We start from the raw sequence: 26,139 nt of genomic DNA on the forward strand, positions 1-26,139 counted from the left end.
CACAGCCTGCCCTTGCAGCACCAGTAACGCTGCATTGTCCCGACAATCGAGGCAGCAAACAGAAAACACCACAAACCTGCTCTAGACCGACCCCACTGACGCCGGCCGAGACCAGACCCCTCTCCTAGCCCAGGTTTCCACCTCTGCTGCTCCAGGAAGCTCGGTGAGGCAGGGCAGACGGGCGAAGAGCCGCACTCCACTCCTCAACCTTTTTCCAGCCGAGCAATGGCAACCGCTCCCTCTCCTCAGCCTGGGAACAGGGTCTCCATTCTCCAGCCCCGGGACATTTCCATCTGAATGGCAGAAAAAGCCTCGGGCACCGACAATGGGGCAGCCGGCGGCAAAGCCTGGAGCTGGACCACGGCAGCAGCGCCGGGAAGGTCGGGACGGCGGCGACTTTCCCTGGGAGGCCGGGGCAGGCAACCAGAGCTCCAGCGAGGCGGCGGCCCGGGTGTGACTGGTGCACTCCTTGGGCGGCCACGCTGCCGCGGCGGGCAGCCCCCGGGCACAGAGAACCCTAGACCGCCGGCACTGGCCGCCGCCGTCCCCTCCCGGCAGCAGCCCTGCGGCACGGTGCCGGTGCACAGGGCACAATGCAGCCTGGCTGCCCTGCCGCAGGCCCGGGGCGTGCAGGCGGCTGGACATCCCCGCCTTCCTCGTCCCAGGCCACGGCAGCTCCTTTCCCTCCTGGTTTTGTGTCCCACCTGCGGCTCCCAGGCTGGCCCAGCCCCCTACGGTTTTCATTGCGACATCTTATCCCCCAGCAGATTCCTGGGCCCCAGCCACTCTCCACCCCAGCAGCTTGCTTTTAAGCCATGTGCTCTCTGGACAAAACACAGCAACGCCAGCCTGCCCCCAGACTCAGTGCAGTCCCTCTCGCACTTCCCTGGAACACTCCTGTGGGTCAGGGTCTGGCCCGAAGCACTCAAGTCTGCCCCATTTTGTGGCAGCTGGCTCCGTAGCTGGCGGAGGCAGCACTCCAGACGTAGGTACCTGGCTTAAGCCAGTTAATGATCTGACAAATGCCTGTCTTCTCCAGCTGTCCCACGCTGATCCCCAGCTGCTCGCTCTCAGTGGGATTGTACTAAAGCTGTGGACATGCCCCAGATCAGACATTTGTGACAATATTTTTGCAGGACAGGCACTTCCACCTCCCTGACTTTGCTGGTTTCAAATTTAGGCAACAGCAGCTGAGCCCTGTTAGGGCTTGAGCATTACTAAGAGCATCAGGGCTTGGGACTTACCCTGATATCCTGGGACCCTCTGTGCACAGCCCCAAGAGTCCCTCCCGCCTGCCGCCCCCGTGCTCACAGCCACCTCTACCCAGGTGCTGGCCAGACCCTGCCCACTTGCTGCAACCCTCAGCTTTGCCTTGCTCGGTGATGGCACTAACCATCACCAACATTCAATATGGGATGGGACATTGCTGCTTCTGCCCAAGCACCCTGCCTGCTGCCCTGCCAAGTTGGGTTTTCTGAACTGAACTGACTTAAGAAAGAAATCAAACGTGGCTGAAATGAGACACTGACTTGGCCCACAACTACCTGAAAGCATGCCAGCTTGTTGCAGAGCAGCAGCGACAAACAGAAGGCAGCAGCATCAGCATCAAACTGCAATTTCTCACAGCTACCTCGGCTGAGGATGAACCACTGAGCCTCCTGCATAGGAGTAACTTCCAGAATCAGTCCCAGACATACACCCTGATGCTGCAGCTGCTACCCTGCCTTGAAATTGAGCCTGGGGAGAGCCAAAAGGGCCAGCTCCACAGAGGAGGATTTAGTGGCACAATCAACACTACATTACTAAGCAGGCTTCAGATTCTTACTTGCAAGTATCCTTAAAACTAACCCCATTACAGCCACCCTGCATAAGGGAAAAGGCTGTTTGGACTTGGCTCCTCACCAGGTAAATATCCTCAATGATGAACTTTATGGGGTCTGCAAGGAGGGCCTTTGAGCAACTGCTGTTTGTAACATTTGCTTTTGCATTTCCACAGCATCTGCAAAGCTTCAGCGACAGACCAGGCCCTTCTGTGCAAGGTCCTCTACAAACACACGAGGGGACATTCCACCCGAGACACAGTGCTTGGAGCCTGAACAGGACAGGAGACAGAAAAATGTACACGAAGGACAAAGAAACACCAAGATAATACACTCAGCAGGTCTCTGCAGCACGAAGACTTAAGATAGAAATAAAAAAGTTATTTTAAAGAAGGGGGGAGTTTAAAATTATTTTTTAGGAAATAGCATTTGTTTTGCAGGAAAGCAATCTCAAGTTGGAAGGCAACCTGGAAAAAGCAGGAAGGTGTTAACTGGAAATGCAAACAGATGTGTGAAACTGTGGCGAGGTGGGTGGGTGAGCTGATACCAGCATGGGGTGGTCAGAGAAGAATCCTGAAAATGAAGACCAGCCAGACCAACATCCAGAAATGATCCACGCAGCAGCGTTTGGGAAGACAAAAGGAGAAGATTACATACTCCTTCAAAGAAAAGGAATTTGCATGTATCCCCAGGCAAAATACTACCAGATGAAGCTTTGTGCAGGATGTCTCAGTTTACTGTACCAGCAAACAACCTTGCTGTGGGCTCAGCTTTAACCACAGCTGAACATCCACACAATGTGTTTGGCTCCAGCTTATTAAAACGGAATCAATGATGCCAGTGCCACCAGCAGCTCCCCATGCTCTACCAAGCAAACCCTGGGTAAGTAAATCTAGGTCAGGTCCTTTCAGAGTGCCCTGCGGCAAGGCTTTGCCTGACTTGTGAGACTGCCAGCTTCATGCAAGTCTCAAATCCTCACCTGTGGAAGGGAAGTTAAAACCTTCCTTGTACAGATTTTAAGCCTATAGTAGTTGTCAAATCTTAGCATGCCTGACTGGCCACAACGCTGGCCACTTGCTCTACCCACTTACCAGCATTCACATGATTTTGAAAATGTACACAGATTGATTCTCTTTTGGCCTTCTTGCTCTTTCTATTTCGAGATCTGTTTAAAAACAAGGCTATGCTGCAGCCAAGTCTCTTAGGACTCCTGCTGTTTATCCCCAGTCCTCCTTCAGCAATTAACTCAAAAATCATCCTGCCCCTTTCCAAATACTTGCACTTCAAAACATTCAAATACACACTTTGTTTTTAACATTTGGCTCTTCTGACCAATATGTATAATACTTAGGGTTTGTTTCTGCTGCACCAAAAAACTCTCGCCTCTTGTATTTCATGTTGTCTCTGCTGATTGCCATCAGTTTCTTTTTTCCTGTTTGTCACACGTTCTTGTGCATCTAATAGCAGCTTTCCCTAAAAAAGGCTCATTTAGCATTTCACTAAACCCACCCATTTCACAGCTGTGGGTTTTGGTCATCTAGTAAATGCTTTTTAAACAGATCTCCATTTTACTTCACAGACTTTCTATTTAAATATTACCTTTCCATCTGAGTCATCACACCCATTAGCTCTGGAAGCATTGAGATATACACCACAGCTGGAAGGGGGTCTGCAAGAACGTGACTGGTCTTACTAATGATGCCACCAAATTCTGATCTGGTGACAAATTCTTGTTTACCCATGACAAGGATGCCAAATGGGCATTTGGAATTACATTTCAAAAAACAATGTTCTCAGTTGTAATTTTCAGAGACTCAAAATTTATTATTACATCAGTTGCATGAGCTCTGCAATCTGCCTCTCCAAAACAAAACTGCTAACAACAGAGTTTTTTTCTATTCCCTTTAGTGCATTTGTGACACATCCATGGCTCTCTGGATTGGTTTGGTCTGCAACAGACTCCCAGGACCACCTGCTTCTGATCTTTGCTAGTTTGCCTGCCTGATGCATAGGAAATTCAACATGAACTTGTAACCTAGCCCTGGCAGCAGTGTCATCTCCTACCTTTGCCCTTCTTGTGGATGCTATGATTTAATATTGCAGTCACAATGATCATCCTGCTTGTCTCAGAAATACTACTTCCACCAGCTTTCTTCCAATTAATAAAAGCTTTTCATTACCCAATCTTCTAGCAGGAGCATGCATGCAATTAGAGGTTTTCTCACTGCCCAAGTCTGAAAGCAAAGTTGACCCATGAAGACCAGATCCAATGGAATGCATGCTCATCACACAGAGGCTGGGGGGCTCACTGAAAGGACTGCATTGCTCCCCTCCCCCCCGCCCAATTCCTCCTCATTGGGGCTCACCTGCCAGTATCCCCTGCGACATGAGACAGCCTCACAAGGCAGCCAGGCTGCTAATGCAATCCGAAGAGGGACTTGCTGCCCATCAGTGCTGAGGCCAACCCCTCGCACTGGCTTGGTAAGCAGGAATCTCGACAGGAGCTACACTCACCTACCCGTGAGGCAAGCCCAGCCCTAGCTCAGCAGTCAAACAGTGACTCAGGGTAAAACAAACCAGCTGCAAATATCTGAGGCGTGTGGATGCCAAAGGGGAGGAGCCACTGGCTACCATGACAAGAAACTAGTACAGAGAATAATGTATCTGAGTGAAAGGCTAAACTTGCTTCAGGAGGAGGAGCAGGATCTGGCTGGGGTGAAAACTCTCTCTCTTGTAACAGAATATATCCACTGCTTCAAAAGCAACAGACTGGATATATTCAGTGTCTCACTACAAACCACAAAAAAGAACTGAACAGGAGCAGACTGGGGACACTTCTCGAGGGCCACTGGAATGGGCTGACATTTCAAAGCTGTCTCATACAGAGCCTGCTTGGTGAGGATGTCTCTGTACAAGGTGAAAATGACAACCACCGTTCCAACAGAGCCTTGTGAGCGCATTCCAACATGTTCAGTGTGAACGTGGGATGGTCCCAACACGTGACACAGGAAAAAGTAAAGTAATATGAAGTCTCCAAAGAGCTACCCTGCCAAAGCTGGAGAATCAACTGAAGTGACTGTGATGACAAAAGAAACCCTTTCAATGACGTAATCCTACAACTAAGCAGAGCATGTAAAATTCTTGGTAAATTTGGCAAAAAGGCAGAATTCTGTAATAAATATTTTATTTCTTTCCATCTAAAAAGCAGAAATAAGACTTTGCTAGCTGGCACTTTAAAAACTCTTTGCCAGTGGAAAACATCCAGAGAAGAAAACGTTCCTAATCACATTCTCCAGGGACTCTGTTTTGAGCTGATCCTACATAATATTTTTAAAGCAAATGGAAAATCGCTGCTGTCATGCAGAAAACTGAACACTGATTCAACAGGAGCATAAATGACAATGAGGCAAATGAGTCACTGAGTGACCTAAGGTATCCTGAGTAAGACTGAACTATTGAAACCAAACAGGTTTAATGCAGACAAATACATCACTATATTAATGGGGACAAGAAATGCAGCCACATGCAGGGCTGTATTCTGGGGTGTAATCCTTTGTCCAGAACTCAGCAGGAGTTCCTTGCACACTGTAAAAACAAACACTGAAAGGTCTTCCTCTGAGTCTTTGCCAGGAGTATTTTAAGACTATTCACTACGAAGAAATGAAGATTGAAAAGTTGCTTAATTACAGTACCTGCCTTGAGAAGAAAATACCATTAACTAAGAAGCTTTTATTTAGTAGAAAACGGTTTGGGTTCAGGGCTGAAATGCAACAAATTAGCATGCAAAACATGTAAGACTGATGGTGACTAAGCAGCAAATCTATGACAGGCGGGGGTTCTCCTTCTGTTGACGTGGCAGGCAGACACATCTGCCAGAAGAGATTCTCTAACCAAGTAGCTGTCACTGGGCTGCACTAGAAAGAAATAACCCTGCTCATGGAAAAGATCAGGACATGCCACCTCTACCCAGCTTTCAAACCCTGAATTTTGCTACTCTGTGGACAGAAGGAGGAATCTGGGAGAGAGGTAACATCAGAAAAGATGTCTGGAACACACAGAGGAAAATAGAACCAGCTTTTTCCTACCAGCTGGGCATCAAGGTTGTCTGTTGCCAAGTGTGGTGTGAGAGGGATTTTGGGGAGGCTCCCAGATATTGGTGACATCTAATACTGAAGAGGTGCTGGTTCTGGTGAGGCCTTATATTGAGGTGGAAAACAAAGCAAGTTTTCCAAGGAGGGCTGCTGCTGGTGCAGTGCTGTGCTCCAGAAGGAGTAACATAACAGGGTACTCTGCATCCAGAAGTTGGCCACAGGATGGGCAGTGTAACAAAACACACGGAGCCTTCCTCCTCCCCTTCCCACTGTGGGGCACTGACTGATGGTGAGAGCATCCTACCCTGCACCTTCTACAACCACTCCCTTGCCACAGTGGGGACCCCCCCCAGCACAGGTGTACACAGCATTGCATTTAACATCAGAGGAGCAAAGGCTCTCACCCAGCACTGCAGTCTGCCCTCTCAGTTCTTGCAAAAGCTGTCTAGGCCAGCAACATGACAGCCTCCTAAGGCTTTGTGGGCTGTTTCCCTCCCAGCTCTACTCCTGGCTCCTCCTAGCTTCCCCACTGCCCTTTGGACGTCCTGGCACGGCTATGCCTCTCCTTTCCCTTGCCCTGGGGACACAGCTGAGCAAAGTCCCACCCTACCAGGGCAGCTGTAAAGCACAAAAATGCGGCTGGCAGAGCCTGCTTAGCCAAATTCTTACAGAGAATGGATTTCACACTGTTTAAGTTGACAGGCAGCATCAGCCTCCAGCTCTGTCACTTCTCTGGCTGTTGCACTGTGGTTTCCTTTATGGGTTCAATCTCCCTTCATGGAGAGTCCACACACAGAATCACAGAATGTCAGGGGCTGGAAGAGACCTCGAAAGATCCTCCAATCAAACCCCCCTGCCAGAGCAGGATCACCTATACCAGATCACACAGGAACACATCCAGGTGGGTTTTGAATATCTCCAGAGACAGAGACTATACACACAGTGGTGTTCAGGACATAGGCTGGCAAAAAAGGTGCAAGAGCAAACAGGTTTTCAGACACACAGCTGCACAGGAGGGAGGCCAGTCCATTTGGAAGGGCTCTCTCAGTTCCTCTACCCAGACCCTACCAGGTTGCTGTCCCTTCCTCAACACACAATAATTCTTACAACATGCCAAGCCCCACAAAGCTCTCTGCAGCCGATTCTGTCCCAACCACAGCATCAATGGGGATGATTCTGCCCATGCAAAGACAGCCTGTGCCCTCCAGCTTTGGTATCTTTCCAGCTCCAGATTGCTGGTTGATGTGACTGGAGACACAAGGACAGCTTAGGGACCCAGGGCACAGGGCATGCAGGCAAGGGACCATTGTGCTGTCAAGGGGCTGGTGATGGAGGTACCACTCCCATCTGTGGCACTGCCCCAAAGCATAGGTGCTCTGGTGTTCTGCCCATGTGTTAATCACACTACTACAAGTACTCATCCTCCATATGTGTCTTGGTGCTACAAGAAATTCCCCAGTTGCCTGCATCGTGCTTCCTGCAAACAGCTGCCATACTCAGCCTCCTTGGGGTCAGGAGTTGATTCCTACACATGGAGTCTGTCCATGATGGGTTATGAAAGTAAAACAGGCAGTGGGAACACCCCCAACCACCTCACTTTTTCCCCTAAAAGTTTTTTGGGTGTACTCAAACCACTCAGGCCACGGAGGAACGATCAAAAGGAGAGCAGTGAGTCATAGGTCTGTGCTGACTGGGCTTCCTCTCCCTAGGCCTCTATGAAATGGGGGTAAGAGCCCTTGCAAGACATGTAGGTGACTGTACAGAGAGGTAACAATGAGTGCTCACTTCAGTAAGCCCCAGGGGCTTCCCACCACAGCCTGGCTGTACTGGCCATCGGTCTGTGCAAGACCTGGTGCTGCCCTAGTACCAGAGCAGGGTGAAGGCACACCCAAGGCAAGTGTCCAGCATTTCCCCACGTACCTTGCTTCTCCTTCCTGGTCTGCACAAACTCTGAGTGCCGCAGGGCACTGGGAGCCGTCCGCCTGTAGAAGCTGTTCCGCTGCAGCACAGAGCCCACTCTGTTTGCCTCATCAGCCTCCTGCCCCCAGACCTGGCTCCAGTCTGACCGGCCAGTGCGTACCCTCGAGCACTCTGCTTGGTCGCTGCCCCTGTCTGGCATCCTGGGCCCCGGGGCTGCTCCTTCCAGCTCCCCATAGCCATTGTAATCCGTGTCCTGCATCTTGGATTTTGTGGAGCAGGTGTCTGACCCTAGGCTTGCTCTACCATCTCCTGAGGACCAGACTGCAAATTCATGATCTTCCCAACCTCTGTCCAGACTGCTGCAGTCCACAACACGGTCTCTGGGCTGCCTGTGCTGTTTAAAGTCTTCTTGGTCCTTGAGACATACATACTGTCTTCCCTGCTCTCTACATGCCCCAGAGTTTCCATTCTCTCTATTCCACTTTTCCCCTTTGCTATATACTTGTTTGCCTCCAACCTCTCTATACTGCCTTCTCCCCTCCCTATACTCCCCAGAGCCCTTCTCTTGCCTATGCCACCCTTCCTTTTCTCCACGTTTTTCCTCTTCACTGTAGTACCTAGGATCTCTGTCTTCCTGATACTGCCTTCTCCCCTCCCTATAGTCTCCAAAGTCTCTATCCTTTCCATACTGCCTTCTCCCCTCCCTATATGGTCCAGGTACTCTGTCCTCTCTGTACTGCCCTTCTCTTATCTCAGAACTGCAGTCTCTGTATTGAATGTTCTCTTCCTCACACACCCTATAGTTTCTATTCCCTGTATCCCGGTTTTTGCCTTCCCAAGCACTGTTTGCTCGCCTGCAGTCCTCATGCTGGGTATCTCCTTTCTGAACACCTCCATAGTGTCCATTTATGCTCTGTTGGTCCATGCAGTGGCTCTCTCCTCTTCCTCTGTACCTGTCCCAGTTGCAGTCTGCTCCCGAGCAGCCAGGGTACTGTCTCCTTGCCTTGGGTCTGTCACTGCAGTGAGCCTCACCATGCAGCACAGTGACCCCAGCCACGTCCTCTCTCTGCACGGCACAAAAGTCTTCATATTCCCAGCTGAGGAGCCGCAGTCCCTGCCTTGGATCCTCCACACCATGCTTTGTCCCAGGATAACTGCTCATAGTCCTGCTGGCGTTCAGTGCAAGTGCTGACTCCCTTTGCTACCTGCTCCCTGAGCCTAGGCCCAGGGCAGGGCTGATGTCGTTTCTCCACTCCAGTACTCCTGTCCCAAGTGAAACGCAGTGTTGTTTCCTGAAACCAGCCAGCAAGGGTAGGAAGAGGCCCTGGCCCAATCACTGCCAGCCCCAGACTCCTCCACCTGCTGCCCAAAGTAATCAGTAACCAGCCCGGAGGAGGGAGGCCCGAGCTGGGCAGGCTCTCACCGCCCAAACCGGCTCTGCAGCTTTGCCAAAGCCTCTCCTCAGGCATCTCAGAGACAGGCAAAAGGAGAGTACTGGAGCATGTGGAGGCCCTGCCCTAAGACCCACATCCTCAGGGAACAGAAAAAAATGGTGAGACTGTGGGAAGGCATAAACCAGAACTGGGATACCAGATCTCCTTCCACTGCGTTCACTCTCCTGCTGTCGTGGAGGCTAAACAACACAGTCTAGCGGAGGCTGGGCTCTACTCCACACCTCACTGGGGGAAGCTGAGGCCTTCAGACTGCCCCTTGCTCAAATGTGATGCTGAGCCCATCTATTTCCTAGCCCTCACGCTGGGAAGAGCTGAGATGTGCAGCATGACAGAACACTCCTGAATGGTGCCTACATAGTCTCATGCAGCCACAGCTGCCCAGTTCCCTACTCCAGGGGAAATGGCTGGTGTCCCACTGACAGGAAAAGGCTTTAAGGGTCTATGTGGGTTATGTAGTCCAGTGCCAACACGCAATATAAGTTTCCAGGAGGCTATAGAAACAGGCACTCCAGTAACACCTCTCACTGCAGGGCACAACATACTCCCAGTTTTCCATGCCAAACACAGGAGCTCCTGTGAGAAACCAAGAGATGACTACAGCATGCCCTAGAGAGTCAGTGGACGTCATCCATGTCTCACTTTCTTCTAACGCTTGTTAGGTATGTACAGCCAATGTTCCCAGCCCATAAAAGACAGAAGTAAAACCAACGAACCCTCCTACTCCAACTGCAGAGGGCAAGCATTAATCCTGCTGAGTCCTGGTGATCAACAGACCACCAGTCTGCACTCGAGACGTGCCAAAGAAGCAGTCTGTAAACTTTAAATCTGTATTTTAGAAAAACACATACTTTCTGCTCCTCCTTTGGCTCCCCAAGAGACACACCAAGGGGCTGGGTTTCTCCAAGATGATTCCAACCTTGTTTGCTGGTCAATGCTTAGGAAAAGCTTTACTTTCTTTAGTGTGCCTCCATGTGCCCCAACAGTAGTAAGGCAGAGGCCATACCTGAGGCATAGTGCAAACACATTTTGCTGTTTATGCAACTCCACATCACTAACCTGGCCCACTGTACTCAAGCTGAGCTAGCAAGCTTGAGAGATTTGTGCATTTGAGTATTGCATCCAGGTCTGGGCTCCTCACTACAGGAAGGACATTGAGGTTCTGGAGCATGTTCAGAGAAGGGCAGTGAGGCTGGTAAAGGGCCTGGACCACATGGCCTGCGAGGGAGCTGGGGCTGTTCAGTCTGGAGACCTCATGACTCTCTACAACTACCTAAAGAGAGGCTGGAGCGAAGAGGGGGCGGCCTCTTCTCCTTGGTGGCAAGTTACAGGACTAGAGGAAATGGTTTCAAGCTGCACCAGGGCAGGTTCAGGGTGGATGCTAGGAAATAATTCTTCACAGAAAAGATTATCAAACACTGGAATGGCCTTCCCAGGGCAGTGGTGGAGTCACTGTCCCTCAAAGTGTTTAAGGAGTGCATGGACCTGCTGCTTAGGGATATGGTTTAGTATTGACCCTTCAGTGCTGCGTCAAAGGTTGGACTGGATGATCTTTAAGGTCTCTTCCAACCAGATGTTTTCTGTGATTCTCTCTGGCCGCACTCAGATGTGGCAGGAGGGATGTAACAGAGCTCGGGAAAGGCACATCTTTATCAAAGGATCAGAGAGGCTACTTATAAATCCTCAGGTCTCTTGAAGTGGTGAAAAATCCCCTAGGACTACCAAGGGAATACATTCATGGGTAGGATGTCTCAGAACAGTATGTTAGCTCCTGCCTAAAACTTACAGTTCCATTAACCAACAGGGCACAGGCTCTGCAGGATTCGTCATCTGTCACAGAGCACTGTGACAGTAGGAGACGTTTCCTAGCAAGACCTGTTCCATCAGAAAATTTTCCTTGAGATCCAGTCCAGATGTTCCTGTTCCTACCTCCAAGTTATTTCATCTAGCCTCAAATACTCCAAGCCTCCTTCCTCTTGTATGCCACTGATGTGGAGGCTGTTTGTCACCCTGTTTTGCTAATGCACCTGTATCAGCCTTCATTCCCATGTGCTCGGCATCAGACACGATCCTGCAGCAAAGTGCCTAGGCTCCCCAGCACTGATTAACAAGTGGGAGGATGGAGGCAATGAAGTCAGAGTGAGTAATCCCCAAGCAGGAGCTGGCATTTCATTCCACCTCCCGCATGCAGTGCCCACATTTCCTGCATATCGTGGGTTTTGGTTAACAGAACTGCAGTGTCAGAGCTCCTGGAAGAAGCTAGGGAAGAGACTGTGGGAGATACACATGGTCTTGTCTTTCTACTTTGTCTACTGTAATACCAAGTGTAATGTAATTAACAGTACTGACCTTTTTATGGCATCTTTGGGTTTTGGAGCCCAAACATGCTGATATGAAGAAGGCAAATTTCTCCTCACTGAGTGATTTTTCTGGGCTGCAAGGACAGAAGTAATCTTTTTTTGACTACAGATGTGCTGCAATTGAAAGCTCTTTGTTGCTCTTACTGATAGTGCATCATCACTTTCCTGTTGTGAAATTCTGGACTCCATGGATGGCAGAAGCACAAGGGTGGGATTCACTTTTTTTGCCCATTAGCAGGTCAAATTCGGTGTCCTTCTGTACATCCCCTATGATTTGAGTGGCAAGTTCCCAAAGGTCTGTATCACCATCACAGCACAAACTGCAAGAAACCCAATGCCCTAACAGGCTGAGGGCAGACAATGTCAATGCAGGACCACCACAGACATCAACTCACACCTCAATGTCAATGCAGGACCACCAGCAAAGCCACTTGAAGCTGCTGCTCCCTTGTCTATACCTAAGAGGGAATGAGGTGTGGGAGTTGAACCTGCAGCAGCTGTGCAAAATGGGGTAGGGAAGGCCAGGGATATCCAAAGAATGACACTGTTGATCTCCAAGGCAAATCATGCTGATTTGTACTGCAACAACACTTACAGAGCAACCAAAATCAGGACTTAAAAGAAGGAAATAGAAGACTGGCTCCAACAGTGCCTGTACGCAGCAGGGGCCAGCTGTCAGCCCTGTAACGCACCCCCACGCCATACCACTGAAGACTCACCTCTCAGCTCCTGCAGCTCCACACTGAGGCTCTCGATGTTGGAGTCACAGAAATCAAGGTTTTCCAGGGTCTCTGCTCTCATCAGCTCATCCTGCTGCTCTTCCAGCATCAGGCTTAGCTCAGCATGGGTCTTGCTGTAAGCCTCCAGGTCTCGCTCCACCTCTCCAATCCTTGTCAGCAGGATAGAACAGGAGGAAGTTGATCCTCCCTGTGTCAAGTCCTCATGTTCCTCCTCCACCCGCTGCTCTTGGGTGCTGGGCTGAAGCTGGGCAGGGGCCACATTCTTCCGCTGGTTGCTTGATGGAGGCCGAGGTGCAGGCCGGGAGGGCTTGACTGAGAAGGACAGAGACCTGCCTTTGGGCACCTGACCACCTAGCGTGTGCAAAGGGGTTGTCACAAGGCTGCTGGGACGAGGAGGGGGTGGCCTCAGGGCCTTCCTCCTCTCAGGCTGCCTGTTGTGGGATGTACACTCAGGAGACCCACGGACAATGTCCTTCTCAGAGCTGTAGTCCAGGATAGAGAAGTGGCGGGAGATCTTGTCCTGCTCAGTACCTGTACTTGACAGACTCTTCTCAAACTGTGCCAGCTGCTCTGTCAGTTTGGAGTCAAGGTCTGAGTAGCCATCCCCCTGTGGTGTGTGTGGGCAACATTCCCCCCAGCTCCCAGACCATGCATCAGGGCCCATCTGGGCACCTCCCAGGCTGGAGGAGCAAGGTTTGAATTTCTCCTGTTGATTGTCCACCCCACTGTTAAGGTCCTGGGTGCTGTTCTGGCTCTTCTGAGGCTTGGCTGCTGCCCAACTGTTAGAAGGAGAAATTGCATGGCTCCTGCAAGGATCTGGCAGGGAGTGGGGAGCCTGGGGGGGCACAGTGGGACTGTCTCCATCATGCTCATGAGATTCTGAATTTCCTGGGGAGGCTGAAATGGTCACAGCAAGATTTAATTCACCTTGGTCAGGCCTCTTGCCCTGCTGGATAGGCAGCTGAGCTGAGAGGAAAAGATCATCAACTGTCTCTGTGTGGTCAGAGGGGAGGGAGTCCACTGTGCCTTTGGGATGTGACCCTTGTTGTCCTGTGCTGGAAAAGGTCTGAGCCAAGTCAGTGCCAAGAGGACCCTCTGAGCTCCCTGCCTTGTGAGACAGTAAGGTGTCAGGCTCAGGATCTCCAGCTGAGCCATCCTCCTTTTCCTTGCTGCCTTTCCCTGTAAAAGGAAGAGCTTCGGAACAGGTGCTTTTCAGGTCCTGATGGATGGTCTCTCCATGACTGCTTCCACCTTGGGGATCCCCAGCACCCATATTTTCCCTGCAAGCCTCAGAGGTTTCCAGTCTCACAAATCTGTGTGGAAAGATACCACGTTTCCCTTTCAGCTCCCCCTCCAACCAGCCATCCTCCAGAATGCCTACAATCCGAATTCTGTCGCCCACATCAAAATCCAGTTCCTTGGACTCCAGGGCTTGAAACCGATAAAGAGCAATACCATAAGTGCTCCCTGTCTCCTCTTCCTCCTTGGAGGGCATCTTCACTGTCCCATTGGTGTCCCAAGTCCCTGTGGGCTCTAGACCTATTGAGGTTGCTGATGGTTGCAGAGGAGTAAGCAATTCCACAAAACCTTCTGGAAAGATGCCCCTGCGGCCTCTGAGCTCACCTTCGAACCAACCAGGCTCTGGGACACCCACAATGCTGATCACATCTCCTTCCCTGAAGTCCAGCTCCTCCTCCAGCTGAGCAGATAGGTCCATCAGGGCCCGGGCTTGGCCCAGTGAGTAAGCAGGTACCTCCAGGACAGCGCTCTGGGACAGCTGACGGCTCCGAACAGAAAGGCACAGCTCCCGCACACATGATGAGGGGAAAAAGCCCTTGGAACCCCAGCTGCTTCGGCCCTGGAGCCAGCTGGAGGCCAGGGACCCCCCAAGGATCACCAGGTCTCCTGCAGCAAATGACACATCAGTTCAAATCCACCCTCATGTTTGCTTCCCATGTCTTATTCCTGTCTTCCCATGTTCTTCCTAATTGTGGATAAGGTCTGGCACTCTGCACAGAGCACAGTGCATGCTCAGGATGCAGCAGAGAAGCCTCCTGCACACACGGTTTGGCAGCAAAGCCATGACGGTGCACCAAAGCTCTGACTTCTCCCCCAGATGCAAGTCTAAGATGTGGTGACTGGAAAGCCATTGAAAGGCAGCTGTAAGTTTACTATTGTAAATTTACTATGATCAGGTGACTCATATTTTTGGAGTTTCATGAGTAATGATAGGTTATAAGAAACCATTATTGGAGTGGCAGAAGCCCAAAGGTCTAAGGTGGATGTGACATGACCCATGGGAAACTTCCTGTCTCTCATGCTAGTCTAGGCATGATGCTGTGACTGGGTTCAGACTCCTGGAATAAACAGTGAGGGCTATGGGATGCAGAGCAGAGGAAGGGAATGAAGATTACCTCTCTGTAGTGACAAGCTGCCTGGTTCTTGAGATGTGAAGTCACTGGTGCAAACAAACAATTTTTCTCCCTGCTTCAAAGGGGGAATATCCACAGATTCCACAAAGCTGCTGGGAAACTGTCCTGAAATGAGAAGCAGTTGTCAGCAATGAGTCTTTCCTGCAGCCCATCACCACTCCCTCCACTCTCCCTCCAGATTTTGGGATCTACTAGATGTATTAACCTCTTTTCAAAGGAAAATAACCAGCTACCCAGGGTGCTTCAATAGCACAGTGGAATGAATTTGGGAGTCAGAAATTCCTGAGGTTTTAAATGCTTAAAAGCTAACAGAGAACAAAAAGTTTTGTACCCTCAGCTCACTCCAGGCAACCAGCAGGCTTTGTTCATTACCTGGTTCTGTGCCACCATCATGGAGTTCCTGAGGTATTCTCTACTTTTATTGATTGCTTCCCAATTCAGAGCCATGATGAGGACTCAGATCCTGTAGTGCTGGATCATAAAACCAGTGTCTTGTGACTGGGCACATCCACCTGGTTCTCCTTACTTCGTAAGGCTTGACCACTGTGTGACCTCATTATAGAAGTCAGAGTGCCACACTTGAGATGGCCACATGCTCTTTCAGTTCTCTACAACTGTATTGTAGAAAACTGGGCAGAAAACTACAACAGCTGTTCCAAGGGAGAGGAATGCAAGTGGGGTTTGAGTTAGAGGTCATTAAAACCCATTTGGTTTGACTTAATAACTTTCAGCTATGACACACATCTGTTTATTATTCCCTAATAGCTTCATCTTTTGAGAGCAAGCACATGAGTTATGCTGGGAGACAAAACTGTGGTGAAGTAGATACTGGTGATTTCTGCAGAAGCAATCTGTGCCCAGTGACTTTAGCAGTAGCAGAAGGATGACACATGTTAATTTGATGCCATTTATAAGCTACATGAAGCATAGGAAAGAAGTCTTCTACACCTTTGCTCCTGTCCATCTTTGTTTTATCCAGGAGATAGCTTGTGGTTGCTAGCAGAGTCCAGACTCCTGCTGCACTAGCAGCCCCATCTCCACAGCCAGAGATTCAATTCCAGTTCCACCCCCATGCTAGGGACAGCATCAGGCTTATGCTTTGAAGTGGCCTGGTTTTCATCTCCCTGACAGATCATCACACGTCCTCCCAACTTCAGGGAGGTGAAAGGGCTGCTTCAACAGGGACTACGAGACTGTTTCACTAAGAGAATTTTGCTGCCTCAGAAGTTTCTCACATCCCTTCAAAAGTTTAAGCGACTTGCACACTACTTCAGGCGTACAGATATTAATGGCAGCTTGTGCAGGAAAATGCTCTAAAGCGGAAGGAAGTGGGGCTGAGTTAGAGGGCTTGCAGGAACACATGGATTCTGTTGCTGCATCTCCCACTGATTTGACCCGATGAGGTCACTTGGTTGTGGATGCATTTCCACTCTCAGTGCATCTGTTTCCTCCCTTTCCACTGCCATAGCAGGTCAGCACATAAGCTAGCCAGGAAATGGGCTGTCCCACTACAGAGGATAGAGCATCTAGTATCGTGAGGCTCACATCAAATCAAGAGCTGACACTCCACTAACCTCTCTCAATAAACAAACGAGCTGTCTGAATAGCTGACACACAGCTGGCAAGACACCAGTGGCAGAGAACCTGCACTCTCAGTTCCAAGCAAGTCCCTTGAAAGGTTAATCAAAACCTATCTGATCCTGCACAGTGCTGGCCAAGGGGAGGTGTGCTCAGAGGGTGGATGGTTAGCTGGCTTGTCTGCAGATTCAGGTGCAGGCATTTCCTGCTCGTAACAGCTCTTACCTGTGACACCTTCCTTCTTGCCAAGGAGCCAGAACTCATCCACTACAGCCAGCACTTCAATGACATCTCCCACGAAGAGGGGCAGCTCCTCAGAGACACTGGGACAGAAATCAAAGACTGCTCGTACCACTGAGCCTGTCTCCATTGTGCGGGATTTGAAGGCAGATCAATACCTGAGGCTGAGACACAGCACAAAGCTTGTTAGAAGCCAGAAACACCTGAAATTATCACATGAACTCTTCCTGAGTGCAAGAGGCAAAAACGGTACAAGAGGGTCCTGTCCTGAGCTCCCTGAACCTCCTTGCCATGGAAACCATGTCACAGGAGCCTCTATGTTCTAACCTACCTTGTCCAGCCCCCCTGGTTACCTCTGTGGGGACACGTATTTGTGCTGCTATGAGGGGAGAGGCAGCAAGAAAATTGGAAGTTAATTCCTGTCAGGAAGGAAGCAAGAGGAGGAGGGGAAGCTCAGCACTTCCCTGATGTGCAGGGCAGGGTTCTGGGCTGGCAGAGTCCCACTGCCTGTGCTCTGGTGGGATAGGCACAGGCATCCACAGCTCAATGCCACAGGAACTGTATGCTGGAGCAGCGTCACGCTTCTGTCCAGCAAGAGAAATAGCACAAAATAGTCATGAAAGGAAAAGATCTGGATGTCCACTCAACGTGGGAAGCCTCATTCCCACGGCATAAATAATTTCCAAGGCCCCCATATCATATGGTCAGTGATGCATACTAGGCTTTATAAGCAGCAAAGAATTTTAGATACTGGAGAAGAATTGTTTTATTTGTAGCCTTTTAAAAAAAGACAAGGCTGGCATTGTCTGAGTCACTGTGGAAATGAGCAGCGGTGAACTAAAGTGCCGTTCCCTTATTAGCAGTGGGAAAGACAACACAACATGATTGCATAGGCTTTAATTCCCACAAATATTCCCTTAGTCCTTATCAAAGTTAATAGCTGTCCTGACTGCTTGCTAAAGACATCAATTTTCAAAGGTTTCCTCTGTCTTAAAACTTACTTCACAATCATCATTTTAATATTATATTCTGTGACAGAAGAGCTTATAAAGGAGTATAACATAAGAGTTCATTTGGCTCTGCATTTCTGGTAATAGGCACTGTATGAAATGTGAACCTTCTTATCTGTGATATATTATCTTTTGCTTGAAATATGGCTAATTACTGTTGGAGATGAGACAGTTCAGTATCACTCCTTGTTTCATGTTGCCTTCAAGTTGCTTATGATTGCATGAAATTAGTGAGTTTCTGAATACAAATGTTATTAAGGTTCATTAGGTACCTCATAACTATCAATCCACTGCCTTCACTGAAATGTTCACCTAAGGAAAAAGGTAACTAATTAATCAATTCATTGTCACATTCACTGTATATTAAAATACCTTTAGATGTGTAGATCAGTGGTCTGCATTAGTAGTATCAGATCACATACAGAAGATAGATTCTCAGCTTGTAACCTAAATATTTAATCACTTGTGCTTTATTAAGTGTTCGTAGCCCATGCTAAAAATTCCCTTTCCAAGTTAACTCCTTCTCCAGTTAACAAAGCTGGATTACATCAGGTACTCACGAGTTTGCTCCCAAGATACAATACTCACACAAGCAAATCTGTTTGTCAGTTCTGTCATAATGCTCTTGACTATAATACTGATCCTGGTAAATTTGATTAGCATACTTAACTGCAGCTGCCTACTTCCTTTTAAGTCAGATGGACTACTTTTGGAAGGACAGTACTGCATGTGAATTTGTTTGACAACATGCATTACATGAGCAACCTGGTCTAGTGGAAGATGTCCCTGCCCATAGTAAGGGGGTTGGAACTAGATATATTTAAGGTCCCTTCCAGACCAAACCAGTCCATGATTCTGTGAAAGAGCATTCAGCCAAGTTCATTCCACCATTCTCTTCCCCATCAGCAAATTCTTCCCATCCTCAGATAGGCTGACCCAAGCCTGGCCATCCTCAGATCTGGCTGGAAATGTCCCTTCAGCCTTCTATGTATGAGGCTTGACCACTTCTCTCCCCCTCCCTGGAAGGCTTCATTATGGCTCTTGGCAGAATTCAGGCTGAAACAAGGGTGCAAACCCTGTCCAGGGCTGTGGGAGTCAAGGCTGAAATCCCCCCTGGTATGGAACTTGAAGGCAAGCAAAGACATCCTCATCAAGGGCTATGTCCTTGATTTTCCCTTCTTTTGGAAACAGCTGCTAAGCCAAAACACTTTTCTGTATCATCTTTACTTTATACTAGACAGCCTCAAGGCAACATGTCACACCAAAGCAGCAGCAGTTCTGCAGATTCATTTGCCCTTCCCCTCTTCCCTGGCCCCTCAAGAGAGGAACTGAAATGTGCATCTCCCCTCAGACTCCTCTCCTCCAGATTGAACAACTCCATCTCTTTCAGTGGTTCCTCACAGGACATGTCCTCCAGGCCCTTCACAAACCTCACTGCCCTTCTCTCGACATGCTCCAGCACTTCCATGTCCTTCTTATAGTGAGGGGCTGAGAACTTAACATAAAACTCGAGGTGTGGCCTTACCAGTGCTGAGTACAAGGGGATGATCACTTCTCTCTTCCTGCTGGCCACAGTGTTTCTAATACAAGCCAGGATATCAGCAGCTTTCTTGGCCACCTGGGCACACTCCTGACTCAAGTTCAGTTGACTATCAACCAATACCCCCAGGTCCCTCTCCAAGTTGCAGATTTCCAACCACACATGCCCGAGTCCATCATCAACATCTGTATGTCCGACACCAGTGAGTGCTTCTCTTAATCTTCCCATCCCACTGCCATTTCAGGCAGAGCACAGCATTGCCATCATCTCTCCAAGGTGCTTTCACAGCCCTGCCCTCTGCAATACTGGGACATCAGATGCTTCCCCACCAATCCTTCTGGTACAGTCTGCTTTTCTCCCTGATCAAAAGAGAAGTCCTTGCTCAGGCTAGTTGGACGTAACATCCCTGCAATGGGATGCAACCTCTGTCCCTCTCCAAGCACCTCTACATGCACAGTTAAGTCACCCTCTAAATGCTGCCCAGTCAGTGATACCGGCCCCGTACTCAGCATGGCTTATCAAACTGTCGCAGCTAGCTAAGAGTAGAGAGAGCACAGTGACAACACACACACTGCCATTCACAGTGAACACAGGGGCTCATGGATTCCCCATTCCTCCACACAGCAGCACACAGCCCACCTATGCCCTGGACAGCCAGGAAGTGGGGAAGCTATAACAGGGAGGAGAAAAACATCCCTACTGACGAGGGGCGGCCAACTTCCAGCGAGAGTGCCAGTGGGGGCTCCAGCCAGGGAAAGGCTCTCTGCTGACGGGACTGCTCTGTTTATCCAGTCCGACTCACCTCCTGAGAACAAAGCGGGCTTGTACTCGGAACAGCTTCCTCGGCACGTCCCTCCCCACCCCCAGCCGTGCCTCTGATGCGGCCAGCATGCTGCGCCCTGGCCCCCAGCCACCCTCACCTCTGCCGTGCAGCTCTTCACTGCTACTGCTCTCCACTGCTTTCCCTTTAACACGTGGGCTCCTTAGGGCACAGGCTGTCCCTTTGTCACCAGCGTTGTGCTGGCTGTTGCAACAAAGAGTCCAATATCCAGCAGCCGACAGCACTTTGCCACCAAAAAGAGATGAATGGACTGGAGTGAATCAGAAGCACAAAGAGCTGCAGTTCAGGATAGCAGGAAATCTACTGAGGCAGAAAGAGCAACAGTATTAAAAACATGACCATGTGGAGCAAGGAAAAAGATGGAAGAGTCGTTAATTAGCTTGGAAATAATAAAGAGAAGGAAGGAACTTTGCACTGTTTTGAGATGGGGTGGCAGGAACATGCTGCTGCAGGCTCTAAAAGGAACAGCGCAGCAACGGTGACAGGCAAAGCAGTTACGGCCCCTTGCTACTGAGGCTGCCCTCCACCACACAGGCTGCCAACTGAGCTCAGGATCCCAGAAGTCTTTGCCATACTGAATACACAAACTCCACTGCCACATCAGACAAAGGGGTGAAAAAATACTGTAGCAGGCTTAATTGCTGCCTCAGAGTAGTTTCTTCAGGAGCACTTGATGGTACAGTGAAACTCACTGTCTCTCTTCTGTCAAATGTGTAGTGTAAGAGCGGGCTGAAGAACAGGATTACAGCATGTGTTCTGCAGACCCAGACCCTGTTTTTGCTGTAGCATCCGTGCTGAGGACATGGCCCTCCCAGTGCCTAGAGCTCATATCCTGTCCCTGAAAACAGCAGTATCACTTGCTTAACTCACCTGCAGCTCTGGGGACCCATTCATTAAAATGTACAAGATTGTCCACTGAGACAGAAGATCCAGAGGGGCAGGAAGAACTGCAGTTGTCCTGCCATGCATTTATCAATTGCAACTGTAATAAAAACTTGGGCAACAACATATTCCAAGTGAAATGCATTCCCTGAGATTCAGCCCATGATGTAAAAAAGCATAAACTAACTTCTGAAAGAGCCAGAAAAAAAGAGAAGGGCAGGGTCACTACCTGACTCTATCCAAGTCTAGACAGTATGCCCCTACATTGAAAAGCAATGAATCAGGGTTTGATTGCTCCATAACATCAACTGAACACAAAACATGTTTTCTAGGACCACGGCTTTGTCTTACTCCATGGAGTGCTGCTTACCAACATTGTCTCCAAAGCCACATCTAGAGAAGGAAGCCTCCCAGCATACTCCAGACTGGAAACTTACTCAGTCCAACTCTCCAGGCTAAATCGTGAACCCGAGCTTCTTCTCAATCCACCCTAGATCTAGTTAAAACACATTCAGCAACAGCTTGTGCAGAGGTTCCTGCAGAAAGAGCAGACTGCAGAGATCTGGGCTCCGCCTGTGATCCTCAGTGAGTCACAGCTCCTGACTGCTGGCCAAACACCATCCCCTCTAACCTCGAGGATGGGTGATCCCTGCCCACCGGAGCGGGGAGAGGCTGGACTCCTCCACAAGTGAGCAAACATTGGAACTTCACACTGGTGGAGGCCAGGACTGCGAATTGCAGGACTCCTGCCCCCGCCCAGCAGCAGACCCGCATCCAAAGAGAGCCTCACTGTGCAAGTATGAAGCTGCAGCGCAGCAGCGAACTCGCCCTGCTGAGAACACGCTGTCTCTGTCTCGCTGCCTGACCCTGCACAAACTAGGTAACGTGTTCCTGGCGCCTGCCTGTAGCCTGTCCAGCGCCAATCTCCGGGCCTGACACAACAGCATTGTGCAGCTAGGCAGAGAGAGCATTCCCAGGATATTAATCACTCCCCCTAGCCTGCCTGCGTGCATGCTCAGCGCACATTCACATTACCTCCATGGAATCCCATGGAGGATTCCCATTTTGCTGTTAGCTGTGAAGCGTATCTAGTCCAGTGTGGATTAATGAAACGAGGGACCAGAATGGAATGACAGCTATTAACTGTTACAATACTGTTTTGAGACCTTCAGCACTGACTGGATCAAACATGGAGAAGGCAAATATTTACACACTGGCTCTGATAACTTCTAATATCTTTCTGCTCTTTTCACAGCTAAAATTAGGCAGGGTAAAAAGTCTCAAATAATGGACTCACCAGCACCACAAATGATGGTCAGGCACTTGGTCAAAGTGCCACTGCTTAGACAGAAGGAGACTTACTGAAGATGGTAATAAAAATGCCCATTTTGATGGTAAGGGTGAGCAAATGAATCTGATGAGTTCCTGTGCCTTAGAAATGGGAGTTCTGTATTCCCTGGATTTGCTGAAAGATGCTGAAGCAAGGGTTTCACACACACGCCGTGTGGGCTTCCACAGGCACACTTGGTTTACACAAGAGGAACGTGTGGATTCTTGTGCAGCAGATGTCTCAATCTCTATAAAAACCGTAGAGCCTGACTGAGCAGCAGACCAGGAAGGAGTCAGATTCCCAGAAATGTACAAAAGCCAAGCTCGTAGAATGATTAAAGAAATTAATATTGAAAAAATGAAACAAAAATTTCTCCCTTGAAAATTGATATACACAATGCATTTCACCTAGGTCTTTTCATACCTTCTTCTGCTCATTACAGCTTACTGTACATGCCAAAGCATTCCTACCCTTTTCCTCTGTACCTTCCAATGGTTTCCAAATCCACACAACCCTCCTTCTGTCCTTACTCCACTGTGTCTTCACAGCCTGCAGTCCTCATCCACATTCAAAGGTAGGATGTAGCCTTCACACCAGCATGTCAGCATTCAGAGCTGCCACTACACGCAGTCGCTGCCCCTGCTCAGAGCAGAGCACAATGCTCTGTAACCTCCTGGAGGTACTGGGTGGGATAAACAATATCCCACTGAGCCAGGCTGCCTAGACTGCCTGGCGATAGTGCCAGAGCAGTGACTGCGGCTCTGGCAAACTGCAGAGCTGACCCTATGAATCCTGATAAAACAGCCAACGCAGTAAGCAACGAATGGTGCAGAGGAGAGAAGCCTCCCACCCGGGAAATGCTGACCACTGCAGCTTCTTGTTAGAACTTGCTGCTTCTCTCAGCAGATCCCAGCCTCCCCCTGCTAATCTTCACACAGTGGGAAACATGAGATCTCCTCTTCTGCACCCCATATGCCTTCCAGGAGTAAGAGGAATCCCTTCACTTATAAAAGAAATAGCTTCTTTTGCTTTGACTGTGACCTGATATACCAAGTATTAGTGAAATGAACACACTTAGGGTGGCTCATAAAGCCTCCCAGAACCAGGGCCCCCAAGGACAACTGTGGCCTTCCACTACTCGAAGAGCTTATGCTGGGCTAGATGGCAAAGCAAATGAAAGTAATCTGGAAACTAGAGCACATCATCAATTTTTAATGCAGTGCAGAACACCTTGCCACAATATGTGAGCAAGAAGCCAGTGACGGATATTTAATCTCTGGCACTCAGGACCCAAGCATGCAAAAGCCAGAAAACCAGCTTCAGAGACAAGTCAGCAAATTCAGCTATGTGCACCTTACAGACCCTGTTACCAAATCTTGTCTTTTCACACCCTGAGGAACACAGTTGTCTCTTGTTCAGGCAGGCTAAAATGATACAACTTAGAATAAGCATCAGACAAAACCTCTACGGCAGCACTACTTCTGCTGGGTGGTACCTGTGGCTGGGCTAATATTCTGTATACAATTATAAAATCAGTTATTACACTTTCAGTACATATACAAAACAGATTGGACTGGGGAAACAAGATTGATTCTTAAGACTGGAATATTTGCCTTTGTGCCCTGAACAATATTTTCTGAGATAACCTTTGGACAGAAGCTCATTATAATGATTTGATTGCTGAGCACGGAGCACAGAAATCTGGAAGTTACTTGAGTCTGATTTGGAAGTTCTACTCTTTGTCTGCCCTCACTCTTATTCTGTGTTGCTCATTATCTACAAAGAACCTAAATCCCCAGCAGGGTCTCTGCTGACACATGAACTCCTTTCTTTCTGAGCTCCTACGGGTACTTCCCAACAGAAAGGTTCTTCAGAGTAAAAGCTTTGTTACTCAGAATTGCGGTTAGGCAATCTCTATAATATGATTAGAACAATACTTTTGCTGGACTTCAAGGGGAAGTTATCAGTTAAGGTCCTAAGGTATGCACAACTCAGGATCACAGAATCATAGAATCAACCAGGTTGGAAGAGACCTCTGAGATCATCCAGTCCAACCTAGCACCCAGCCCTACCCAGTCAACTAGACCATGGCACTAAGTGCCTCATCCAGTCTTTGCTTGAACACCTCCAGGGACGGTGCCTCCACCACCTCCCTGGGCAGCCCATTCCAATGGCAAATCACTCTCTCTGGGAAGAACTTCCTCCTAACATCCAGCCTATACTTTTCCCAACACAACTTGAGACTGTGTCCCCTTGTTCTATTGCTGGTTGCCTGGGAGAAGAGGCCACCCCCCCACCTGGCTACAATGTCCCTTCAGGTAGTTGTAGACAGCAATAAGGTCACCCCTGAGCCTCCTCTTCTCCAGGCTAAACAACCCCAGCTCCCTCAGCCTCTCCTCATAGGGTTTGTGTTCCAGGCCCCTCACCAGCTTTGTCCCCCTTCTCTGGACACGTTCCAGCACCTCAACATCTCTCTTGAATTGAGGGGCCCAGAATTGGATGTCCTGCCCAACTTCACATCACTAGTATCACAAAGTCCATCTGAACAATCACTCACTGCAGGGACATCTTAACTCCATACAGAACCCCAAAACATCACACAGCCAGGTATCATCAGCTAGCAAAGCTGGTGCTCTGCAAGGCTTCAAGTGTTACTCCTTTCCTCTCCTCTCCTGCTCAGTTCCTCTCATCCCATTTAAAAGCTGACATTTCTCTAAAATCGTTTTATGTTCATACTTGTTTCTAATGTCACTGCTAATTGTAAGCGGAGCAGCTGGAGAGAAAAGTGAAACCTTTGGCCTTGGCAGAGCAGAGGATTTCAAGAACAGAACAGCAGAAGAAGCCAGCTCAGAAATGTGAGCATTATCAGTGGAAGACCTTGCAAAAAGGCAGGACACATTTAGACACAATGATTTAGACACACTTGCAGTCAGAGGAGTGAGTCAAGATGAGGGGGACGATGGTGACATCTCACAGTACAGAGGCTGTACTTGGCAAAGCATCTGCAAAACTGCATATTCTGTATCTACAAACTCTTACATGCCTTTTGTGGAGGAAAAGACAGAATTGCAGTGGAAGCCATGGAGAGAGACTTCTCAGAGAAACTGAAAGCTGTGGAAACATGAGAAACCACAAAACAGACATTAGCACTTTTGACAACTAGAGGCTTCCTCAGCACTGTGGAAAGGAGAACATGTGAAAGGACAGAGGTGGGGGTTGTACTTCTAACACCAGGAACAGCAGCAAGGGATGTTTGAACTTGGAGGCCAAATCGTGTCAAGGACAAGATCTGCTGAGGCACTGCACAGGGTCAGCAAAAAGGTCAGCACAGGAGCAACAACCACCTCACTGAAGGTGCTGAGGGTGAGCCAAGCCTCCATCCCCTTGGCAGGGCCACTGGAGGAGACACCTCCTGTTCACCTCTGTTAGAAGTACAGGTGATAGTGTCAGGGTGACAGTGGTGTAGATGAATTTGGATTTGGTTGTGCAATAACAAGAACTCTTGTTAAGTTGCTCTTCTCAGGCTGGTGCAAGCAGAGCAGATGCTCTCAGAGGAGCACCTGGGGAAAGCACAGTGCTACACCCTGAAGCGTCTGCTTTCCGTGTACGGCCACCTGTGCTACCCTTCACAGCTGCTTCAGGATCGTGGTGACAGACCACTCCAGGCCCTGGCTGCGTGCACTGTTTCTACTAGATCAAGTACTCCCCCGTAAAAAGCTGTCCAGGCAAACCCAACTAGTGATGGCTGCAGGACTGCCTGGTGGTGCCCACGCAGATTACCACAGGCTGCACAGACACAGCCCAAGCGCTCACAATCCAAATGGACGCAACGTGGGGAGTAGATGGATGGCTCCTGCTGTGTCCCACAGCTGCTTCACGCTGCCAAGGTGCCCGAAGCGCACCC

General features: G+C 49.3%; 1 protein-coding gene across 4 annotated transcripts in view; it reads right to left on the reverse strand.

The window, feature by feature from the left end:
* The window catches only part of DNMBP (dynamin binding protein), a 31,050-nt gene extending 9,638 nt beyond the window's left edge, over positions 1-21,412 (reverse strand). Inside the window, exons 1-5 of one of the 4 annotated variants that reach the window (XM_064144636.1) lie at positions 21,343-21,412; positions 20,103-20,326; positions 16,618-16,796; positions 14,797-14,919; positions 12,362-14,287 (exon numbers count right to left, since the gene is read on the reverse strand). In XM_064144636.1, coding sequence (XP_064000706.1) covers positions 12,362-14,287; positions 14,797-14,919; positions 16,618-16,762 — 2,194 coding nt within the window. In that variant the 5' untranslated portion in view covers positions 16,763-16,796; positions 20,103-20,326; positions 21,343-21,412. Of the gene's footprint in view, positions 1-76; positions 997-2,911; positions 3,252-7,831; positions 7,877-12,361; positions 14,288-14,796; positions 14,920-16,617; positions 16,797-20,102; positions 20,327-21,342 lie in introns of those variants that run through there. The other 3 variants (XM_064144639.1, XM_064144637.1, XM_064144638.1) reach the window with 3 other exon arrangements.
* Positions 21,413-26,139: the final 4,727 nt, after the last annotated feature.

Source organism: Pogoniulus pusillus, chromosome 6 (genome assembly GCF_015220805.1).
Source record: "Pogoniulus pusillus isolate bPogPus1 chromosome 6, bPogPus1.pri, whole genome shotgun sequence".
NCBI lineage: Eukaryota > Metazoa > Chordata > Aves > Piciformes > Lybiidae > Pogoniulus > Pogoniulus pusillus.